Source organism: Pangasianodon hypophthalmus, chromosome 20 (assembly GCF_027358585.1).
Source record: "Pangasianodon hypophthalmus isolate fPanHyp1 chromosome 20, fPanHyp1.pri, whole genome shotgun sequence".
Classification (NCBI taxonomy): domain Eukaryota; kingdom Metazoa; phylum Chordata; class Actinopteri; order Siluriformes; family Pangasiidae; genus Pangasianodon; species Pangasianodon hypophthalmus.
In genome coordinates, this window is record NC_069729.1 from 19,015,947 (window position 1) to 19,027,077 (window position 11,131).

Genomic DNA, 11,131 nt, shown 5'->3' on the forward strand with positions numbered 1-11,131 from the left:
ACACCTCCTCCTCCCTCTCCTCTTTCACCTCCTCCCTCTCCTCTCACCTCCTCCCACTCCTCTAACACCTCCTCCTCCCACTCCTCTTTCACCTCCTCCCTCTCCTCTCACCTCCTCCCACTCCTCTCACCTCCTCTTCCCTCTCCTCTTTCACCTCCTCCCTCTCCTCTAACACCTCCTCCTCCCTCTCCTCTTTCACCTCCTCCCACTCCTCTAACACCTCCTCTTCCCTCTCCTCTCACCTCCTCCCTCTCCTCTAACACCTCCTCCCTCTCCTCTCACCTCCTCCCACTCCTCTCACCTCCTCTTCCCTCTCCTCTTTCACCTCCTCCCTCTCCTCTAACACCTCCTCCTCCCTCTCCTCTTTCACCTCCTCCCACTCCTCTAACACCTCCTCTTCCCTCTCCTCTCACCTCCTCCCTCTCCTCTAACACCTCCTCCTCCCTCTCCTCTTTCACCTCCTCCCTCTCCTCTCACCTCCTCCCACTCCTCTCACCTCCTCTTCCCTCTCCTCTCACCTCCTCCCTCTCCTCTAACACCTCCTCCTCCCTCTCCTCTTTCACCTCCTCCCTCTCCTCTCTCCTCCTCCCTCTCCTCTAACACCTCCTCTTCCCTCTCCTCTCTCCTCCTCCCTCTCCTCTAACACCTCCTCCTCCCTCTCCTCTCACCTCCTCCCACTCCTCTAACACCTCCTCCTCCCTCTCCTCTCACCTCCTCCCACTCCTCTAACACCTCCTCTTCCCTCTCTTCTCACCTCCTCCCTCTCCTCTAACACCTCCTCCTCCCTCTCCTCTCACCTCCTCCCTCTCCTCTTTCACCTCCTCTTCCCTCTCCTCTCTCCTCCTCCCTCTCCTCTCACCTCCTCCCTCTCCTCTTTCACCTCCTCCTCCCTCTCCTCTTCCCACTCCTCTTTCACCTCCTCCCTCTCCTCTCACCTCCTCCCTCTCCTCTAACACCTCCTCCTCCCTCTCCTCTTTCACCTCCTCCCTCTCACACCTCCTCCTCCCTCTCCTCTCTCACCTCATCCTCCCTCTCCTCTCTCCTCCTCCCTCTCCTCTCTCACCTCCTCCTCCCACTCCTCTTTCACCTCCTCCCTCTCCTCTCACCTCCTCCTTCTCCTCTCTCACCTCCTCCTCCCACTCCTCTTTCACCTCCTCCCTCTCCTCTCTCCTCCTCCCTCTCCTCTAACACCTCCTCCTCCCTCTCCTCTCACCTCTCCCCTCTCCTCTGACCTCCCCCCTCTCCTCTGACCTCCTCTTCCCTCTCCTCTCCTCCCTCTCCTCTTTCACCTCCTCTTCCCTCTCCTCTCTCCTCCTCCCTCTCCTCTCTCCTCCTCCCTCTCCTCTTTCACCTCCTCTTCCATCTCCTCTCTCCTCTTCCCTCTCCACTCTCCTCCTCCCTCTCCTCTCACACCTCCTCCTCCCTTTCCACTCACCTCCTCCTCCCTCTCCTCTCACCTCCTCCTCCCTCTCCTCTCTCACCTTCTCCCTCTCCTCTCACCTCCTCCATCTCCTGTCAGCTCCTCCCTGTCCTCTCACCTCCTCTCTCTCCTCTAACCTCTTCCCTCTAAGATCTCTAATGTTCTCTCCTCTCATCTCTCCTCTTGTCTCACATCCTCTTCTCATCTCTCCTCTTCTCCTTTCTTCTCTTCTCTTGTCTTCTGTTGTCTCCTTTCATTTCCTCTTATCTGCTCTCCTCTTCTCATCTCACCTCTCTTCTCTTCTCTCATTTCCTCTTTTCTCATTTTCTCTCCACTTCTCTCCTCTCCTCTTTTCACCACATGCAGTGAGAGAGAAAGGTGACCTGTCACGGTGATAAAGGACTGTGCGCGTGCCGCCGAGCGCGCGATCTGTTACCGGAGACGGCACCCTTAATGAGTCCGAACCTCGCACCTGTTTCTCATCAAACCCCGCCGAGCGTTGGCGCAGCAGACGATTGCTCTAACGCGAGCCAATTTTATACCTCGTGAAACATGACAGCTGTGTGACGGCCGCTTCATTTTCCATTGCATTCATTTGCATGGCCGAGGGATTGATAGGGTCGATGTGCTTAGGCTAACTCTACCGTCCGGCCGGTAATGAAGAGCGGCACGAGGAGGAAGATCTTAAGCAGTGGAGCTCATTAACACACACCTGTGGAAGGAGAGTCTGTGTTTTTCACTTGGAAACATGAATATAGTACCTTAGAGAAAACCTTCTCCCTGAAAAACATGAAATATGTTTATGCTGAAATATTTGGGATGTGTTTTTGTATGTGTTTCGTGATTCTGGTGCTAATTTGTTGATCGGTGCTGTACTTTTGTTATTCCTGTGAGAGGTTAGCAGTTGTGTGTCACTGTTTTTGTTAGCGCAGTTACAATGTGAGAAAAAAATTCAGTGATCTCACACATCAGGGATAACACTCAGGTTTCACTGTTAGCTCCTAAAAACAAAAGCTTCTTTTCTCACTCATGATGTTCAAAGTCGTATTAAGATTCGAGATTCAAGAGGTTTATTTTCATATGCACGATGAAAACACAACGGTTTAGACCATACAATGAAATTCTTACTTTGCACTTCTCCCTAAAAAAAAAAAGAAAAAAAAAAGAAGAAAAGATATACCAGAAAAAATATAAAAAAATATACAGCCCCTGAGTTGGTAAGTAAGTAAGTAATTAATAAGTAAATAAGTAAGTAATGAGAAATCCAGCATAAAAAAGTAGTTCGAGACATTGCAGCAAATGCTGGACCCAAATTCCCAGAATGCAATGCAGCTGAGTTACAACAGAGACTATGAGATGAGGATTATGATGGTTTTGATGGCAGTTTTGAGAATGAGACCTTACTGTAATCTATCTGCTGGACTTATAGCTTATATTCATCACAGCAGTTTGTACTGTGACTAGCTATTAACATTCAGCTACTTATTAGCTTATTATCATGCTAGCTAACATGAAAGCTTAGGAAAGATTAGCCTTAGCTAATACTCTCCAATGATTATTGGTTCTTTGGTGAAAGACGCACAAATTTACCATCAGGAACTAAAATCAGTGTGTGATCTGAGGCAGATGTGCTTTTCTTTCATAAATCTTTCTTGTACTTTTTTACTTTTACTATATTTAAGAGTTTGTACTTTCGTATTTTAACTCAAGTGAAGAATCTGAAGCCGTACTTCAACTTTTATTTAGGATTTTTTTTAGATGAATAATTGCACTTCAACTTGAATAAAGAATCTGGGTGCTTTTAAAACCTACCACTGATGTCTCCAATAAGTATAGAAACATCAAGACAAACCATACGCATATGGATATCAAACTTTTACAGACTTTCACCTGGGAAGGTGCAACCTGTGCTCTGGAAACCAATCAAATATACAACGTCCACCCTGAAAGACTCGCAAGGATCATGTCTGACACGCTGCTTAATAATTTAGGCACTATATGCTGTTAGAGACTTTAAAATGCATCTTGTCGAAGATGTCAGTGGCTTATAAGCTTAACGAGGAAAAACATCACGATTGCAAATTCACTCATTGCTTCCCAATTTAGCAGTAAAGAAAAAATGTTTTATTATTTTCTTTGGCTAATAAACCAGCAAAGATTTTCTATTTTCAAGACAGAACATTTTGACAAATTGCAAAAATTTCTGCCAGTGTAGAGGAACATTTAAAGATTCAGACAGATGATCTTTTTTTTTATTTAATTTCTTTCTTCTAAGGATGTCTTTAGTTCATTAATTCTCCGGATTTCTCTGTCTGATTGCAGTACGACACCAAAAAAAGGATCTCAGCCGAGGCGTCTCTGAGACACGCGTACTTCCTCAGTCTGGGGGAGAACATTCACTCCTTACCAGACAGTGAGTCACTTCATTATTTTTTGACTGCACCACACTTATTAGATGTTCACTTGGGTCTCTGCTTGTTGTTTAAACTCTTCCTCTTCCTCTTTCTGCAGCTTCGTCAGTGTTCTCGCTAAAGGAGGTGCAGCTCCAGAAGGACCCTGGCCACCGGAGCTCAGTCTTTCATCCAGGTAGCACAGCTCAAGTTATAATAAATCAGGACAGTTGATGTATTACCTCGTACATTCATCCGAAATTACTAAAATCTCTATCTCATATGTTTTGGCGCACACAGACGCACATTTCCACTGGACAGTGTGGTATGGTAACAAATCCATAATCCCACATTTTTGTCATGACATGCGCGTTCCTGGTTTCCTTCCTGAACAGAAACATCTGGGCGGAGCTCCAAACAGCGCAAGCTATTGATTGGTCAAACACAATCATCACAGAATCGTCCTGATTAGTGTCTCTGGCTGGAAAGATTTTTGGTGTATATAGTAGGAGTAGGCGATATCACATCATATATGAAATATGATATGATGATATTTAATGGCATTTCTGTGACGCCTGATGTCACGTAAAGGAGGCAAAGGTGGATGCAAGTGCAGATTGTAGTTTCATGTAAAAAGAAACAACATAAATAACGTAACTTAGAAACATGAAACATGAACATGATATCAAGGCAGGGACATAACACAAGCAACAAACAGCAAAGAAAGACAAAAGCTAGACAATGAGTGCGGTGCAAGACAGGACTGAAATGCTAGTGCTTATTAGACTCGAAACGTGAAACAGGTGCAAGCAGTCATGTGACATGACAGTGAGGTGCAGTGGTGGATGGGAAATGTAGTTCAGTGCCGATTCTGGCATAACCCTGACACCTGATATGGATCCCAATATTTCGCTTGGTTACCAAACTGAGTTTGATGATATTTTTGTTTAACATCTGTAAGAATAAATTACGGCGTGGCATGGTGGTGCAGCAGGTAGCATTGCCACCTCACAGCTCCTGGGTTCAATCCTGAGCTCGGGTTACTGCCTATACAGAGTTTGACACGTTCTCCCTGTGTTCTCGTGGGTTTCCTATAGGTTCTCGGGTTCTCTGGCCGCAAACAGGCAGAATGACTACTCTACATTGCCCCTATGTATGAATGAGTGTGGGAATGTGACGGATAGACGTCCCATAACCTCCTCACGGCCAGTGTTCCTGGGATGGGCTCTGGGATTTTTTTTTTTTTTTACATCTAATCCACTGCTTCCAATCACAATTGAATGCTAAGGGTATTTAACAGAACAGGAAAATCTAATCTGTCTAATTTTTTAGTAATAGTATATACTATATATTAATACTATATACTAGTATACTAATATATATATATATATATATATATATATATATATATATATATATATATATATATATATATATATACATATGTGTGTGTGTATATATATATATATATATATATATATATATATATATATGTATGTATTTTTTATTTTTTTTGAGTGAGTTTAATGTAATTATATACTATATAAATGGGAAGTGTTGAGAAAGTTTTGGGTCGTTTAGGTCTCACAGCACCACTGCAACAAATTCTCTTTACTTTACCAGGTGACAAAGCATAAGCATGCATCATTTTGACATAAAATCAATTTTACGAATTACAAAGTAGTTCTTTCCTAATCACGACCCATCACTGTCTCCTCCCCACAACCTGCAGAGAAGCTGTGAGAGAGTATATGCTGGGAAACAGACACACATGCTCATGCATGGTGTGGATTGGTATCCGTACCGGACCACATGACCCTGTCTGGTGGAAAAGTGCTAATAGTTTTTACTTTATGAAAAAATATCAGGAAGAAACTCTGAAACCACATGCAGTAATTATAAAATAGTTTTATTCTCTCTTTTTTTGTATCACAGCCCTGATATTGTATATGGTGGCCTAACTATTTTCTCCCCATTTTAGGTCGGGGAAAGAATCGTAGGCAGAGTATATTCTAACAGCTGATATATGGAGGAGGAACATCATCACCACGAAGCGAATGGCTGTAAATCTAAGCAAACTGCCAAGCTGTATCCCAAAACCTCCTCACACCAACACACACTGGAAATTTGAGATTTTCACACACACACACACACACACACACACAGCTGACTTAAGCCAATTCTATTCACTGCTGTTTTATTGAATTTGACAAAATTACACAATTACATCTGAGCAGCTATTTCCCGCTGTGCTTTCTCAACACTCGTATCTGGATCTGAAAAAAATTTTATTTATGGCCCATGCTCATGTTTAACTTATGAAAGGAATAATAATTCTCTTGAGAAGTGACTGGATCATATATATGATCATTACAAAATATATAAAACAACGACTGCAGTATTGTACTCCAAAAGTATTTAAAGGACAAATCCACCCTGAACAACGTACATATTCATCTCTATAATTAACATGTGATCTTCACCTGCATCCCAGATTAATTTTATAATGAAATTCTGAGGTTTTTTCTATTTACACTTCTATTAACATCTTTCATCAACATATCGGTCTATTTTTACATTGGTTAATGGTTTACTATATAACCCACAATGCTGTTATACCTGCTGATAATGGTGTAGCAGGATTTAGCCCACGCTTCTTCTCTACATAAAGAGAGCGATGCAGCGGTGCTTTAGTGCTTTAGTCCTTTAGTTTGTCCAGCTCTCTCACTTCCTCATCTATACAGTCTGCTCAAAAACTTCAAAACTTCAATTTTCATGCTAAACAACACCATCACGCTCGCCTTCTCACAGATCGCTAACTAGCTGAGCCGAGTTTCTACCATAACTCAGCGTCGTATAACTGCATTGCATTCTGGGACCACGTTTGCACCAATGTCTAACACTGCTTCTACACCAGATTTCTCATTAATATGATGTTGAGTGTCACTGGAAATTGGTGAGTGAGAAAGAGAAGTTGTTTTGTTTTTAGGGATCACTCATGTTTGAGATCGGTGAAATCACATCAGAGTGGCACACAACCGCTAACTTCTCACTGGAATAATGAAAATCAAATTAGCACCAGAATCACTAAACACATCACAAATATTTCAATATAGACATATTAAACATGTCTCAGGTGGAGTTTTCCTTTAAATCTATAAAAAAAAATGGAATAGGCAGCACAAAAAGAGGACCTGGTATTAAACACGTTTTAATGACATGGTCATAAGTGAGCTGAAAAGTCTGTCACAGTTATACAGGGGCGGAAAAATGCAGAAAAAAAAGTGGTATCGTGTCAAAATGGACCCAATTAAAAGTGGACACAACTCAACGAAAGTTAAAAAGTGTCCACGCTGAAATGTACTTAAAGATCTAAAAGTTCAAGTTAAATGATGATATTGCACGTCAGGACTTTTTGCTTTTCAACATGATCTCCCTCTTTCAAATTCATAAAAAATCTGCAGGACTCGCATCACGTTTCAATTCAATTCACGTTACAAATGTTAAAGTCGAGGTTAGAGGCGGACTTTGGGGCGGGGCTAGCCTTCACTCCTTTCCTTACAGCTTTATTTGTTTGTAGTCATTCTACATGTTTGAATTCATATAAATTTGTTCTGTAATCAAGTATAAATGAATAACACATGACAGGTTGTGCTGTTATAGGAAGCTAATCAACAGCAGGCTGATGTGAAAAAGCAAAGTTACCACAGCGATTTGAGAACGATTAGATTTTTTAAAATTTATTAATTACCATGTCACACTTTTTATCTATTTATAGTTACATTTAGTATTTTGTTTCTCTCTTTTGAAGTTAGTAAGAAAAAACACAGCTTGTCATGTTACCAAAAAACCGCAACTGACTTACTGACCGTTACAAAGCACTGACACTGGAGACTCCTTCCATTTATATATACATATATATATATATATATATATATATATATATATATATATATATATATATATAAATAACCACATTTTAAATCCATTTAATATTCAGATTACGGAGCATCCATCATACAAGTCCCTGTGTATGAGCTGTTACTATAGAAATGGCAACGTATTAGAACGAACGCATTAATACAAATCTTCTGACCAATCAGATTTAAGAATTCGGCAGCGCTATGGTATACGTAATTTTGATGAGCGAGTGAAACTGATAGGTCGTCTTTGATGATTGAGTAGATGATTGTCTGTCGTTTCCACACAAATCAGTAGCCTGTGGGATTTGATTGGATGTTAAAAAGCACAGAGCGTGTTGAAAGTCTGCACTTTTAACATAACGCTAAAATTCAGACATTACAGTAAAGCCACTTCTTGAGACACAGGGTTGTGAGTAGTCTGTAGTATTAATGAACACTGTCACTTTTGTGCGTTTACCTCAGAGATGAAAATGTTCTTCGAAGCATCTAAAGGTGCCTTGTACAAATCAATTACGATGATGGGTCCATTTTTTTTATTATTATTATTACTATTATTACTTTAATAGCTATTTTAATACTGTTATACGTTAGAGATATTGCTCTTGATCAATAATTGCACATGATTTATTGCTTGGTATGATGAATTGCTCTACTGTGTTTGCACATGGCATCCAAGTGTCCTAAATTTTGTCTTTGCCTGCTCTTTTCTTTGTGACTCAATATTTCCCTTAAAAAAAGCACTATATATTTCTAGTCAAAGCCATCAAGTACAGAGAATCATAGTGACGTTGTGGTTTTTGAATTTTAGTACACGAAAAATCATTGAAAGTACAGGAAGAGGAAGGGAAAGAGTGACAAAGAGCATGGCTGTGTTCCAGTACTGGCCCTCATCACTTCCTCTCACGATTTCTCCTCGATCCGTTCCAGTACCTTATTACCTGAAGTGAAATTTGTTAGACGAGCTCTCGGATGCCGGAGAGATCAAATCAACACGAGAGTCAACACGATTTCTTTCCCACAAAACCCCGGAAAAAAGGCAATAAGATAATAATTTCTATTTGATTTGCTGCTGAAATTGGGTTTTATATAGCCAAGTACTCGATCTATATCACACATCACAATAGTTTCTGGTGATAGCTGTGGCCGAAAAAACACAGTGAAAGTGCAGCTATGGCAGATAAAATGTACCCTATGCTGGAAAAAACATGATAAAGTGCCCTCTATATGCAAGAAATTACAGTGATAAGGCCTCTATGATAATGTGCCCTTATGTGCGAGAAAAAAACAATGAAATGCCCTCTATAGTGCACTTTACGGTGCACACCCAGTGGGGAAAATGAGATGCCCTATAGGCTACATGTAACAAAATGACACAAAGTGCCCTATAGATTTACATTTCATTTCCAGCATTTGGTAGATGCCCTTATCCAGAGTCACTTATGTTTATCTCATTAATACAACAGAGCTGTTGAGGGTTAAGGGCCTTGCTCAAGGGCCCAGCAGTGGCAGCTTGAACTCACAACCTTCAGGTCAGTAGTCCAGCTTCTTAACCACTGAGCTACCACTACCACTAAACTTCTGGGTGCCCCTAAATATGACAAGATGAGCTGAAGTGCCCTGTAGGCTCCTCTACATGAAGGAAAATGAGATGAAGTGCCCTATAGGCTCCTCTACATGCAGGAAAATGAGATGACGTGCCTTATAGGCTCCTCTACATGCAGGAAAATGAGATGAAGTTCGCTATAGGCTCCTCTACATGCAGGAAAATGAGATGAAGTGCCCTATAGGCTCCTCTACATGCAGGAAAATGAGATGAAGTGCCCTATAGGCTCCTCTACATGCAGGAAAATGAGATGAAGTGCCCTATAGGCTCCTCTACATGAAGGAAAATGAGATGAAGTGCCCTATAGGCTCCTCTACATGCAGGAAAATGAGATGACATGCCCTATAGGCTCCTCTACATGAAGGAAAATGAGATGAAGTGCCCTATAGGCTCCTCTACATGCAGGAAAATGAGATGAAGTGCCCTGTAGGCTCCTCTACATGAAGGAAAATGAGATGAAGTTCCCTATAGGCTCCTCTACATGCAGGAAAATGAGATGAAGTGCCCTGTAGGCTCCTCTACATGAAGGAAAATGAGATGAAGTTCCCTATAGGCTCCTCTACTTGCAAGAAAATGAGATGAAGTGCCCTATAGGCTCCTCTACATGCAGGAAAATGAGCTTAAGTGCCCTATAGGCTCCTCTACATGAAGGAAAATGAGATGAAGTGCCCTATAGGCTCCTCTACATGCAGGAAAATGAGATGACATGCCCTATAGGCTCCTCTACATGAAGGAAAATGAGATGAAGTGCCCTATAGGCTCCTCTACATGCAGGAAAATGAGATGAAGTGCCCTATAGGCTCCTCTACATGCAGGAAAATGAGCTTAAGTGCCCTATAGGCTCCTCTACATGCAGGAAAATGAGATGACGTGCCCTATAGGCTCCTCTACATGCAGGAAAATGAGATGACGTGCCCTATAGGCTCCTCTACATGCAGGAAAATGAGATGACATGCCCTATAGGCTCCTCTACATGTGATAAAATGAGATTAATTCTGTGATGTCGGTGATGTAGTCTCTTCCTGAGGGGAAGTCAATGAGGGTTTGTACTGTACTGGAAAACAGGAGGGTGAGGGAGGGAGAGAGAGAGAGAGAGAGAGAGAGAGAGAGAGAGAGAGAGAGAGAATACAGGATTACAGGTTGTATACTTTTAGACCCTTCACTCCTTTATAGCAGCAGAAAATCTCCTCTATGTGTGTTTTTGTGGTAAAATAGAAAATTTTCAATAATATATTGGACAGAATTAATATATGTCTTTTAACAAGTGTTTTCCTTCTTCTCAGTGAATATTTTGCCAGGAAATTGACTGTATTAAATAAATTTAGATTATGTCTACATGTTTTATAAATTAAAAAAGAGAAAGATTTAGATTTTTGTATGAAATGTGATATTCAATATTTTGTGTGATGTTTATTCTATTTCAATATCCTGAAGCTGAATGTATTGTGATTGCTGAAGAAGCCAAAAGTGATTAAATAAATTAAGAACTAAATAAATTATAAAGCTCAATATCGAGTGGAGATTATTTTCTGTGCTGCATGACTTGACTTCGAAACAGAGGCGGAATTATTGGCACCTTTCCAGAGAATGGTCGAAATCGGTTGTTAAAAAAAAAAAAAAAAAAAAACCTGACACACAATAATTCAAAAGTTACTCTCAAACAGCTGGAGAAACTACTTACCATCTGGGGCAAAAGTATTGACACCCATTAAAAAATAGTCACTTTTAATATGAGGTATTGATGTTTTCACCTGTTTTCTGTGTTATAATTAAAAAAAAATATTTCATAGCAAGA

At 41.1% G+C, this 11,131-nt stretch overlaps 1 protein-coding gene across 1 annotated transcript in view; it reads left to right on the plus strand.

Moving 5' to 3' along the window:
• The window catches only part of cdk18 (cyclin dependent kinase 18), a 69,647-nt gene extending 58,802 nt beyond the window's left edge, over positions 1–10,845 (plus strand). Inside the window, exons 14-16 of the mRNA XM_034314408.2 lie at positions 3,743–3,833; positions 3,932–4,006; positions 5,792–10,845. Of these exons, the coding sequence (XP_034170299.1) occupies positions 3,743–3,833; positions 3,932–4,006; positions 5,792–5,826 (201 nt within the window). The 3' untranslated portion in view covers positions 5,827–10,845. The remainder of the gene's footprint in view (positions 1–3,742; positions 3,834–3,931; positions 4,007–5,791) is intronic.
• Positions 10,846–11,131: the final 286 nt, after the last annotated feature.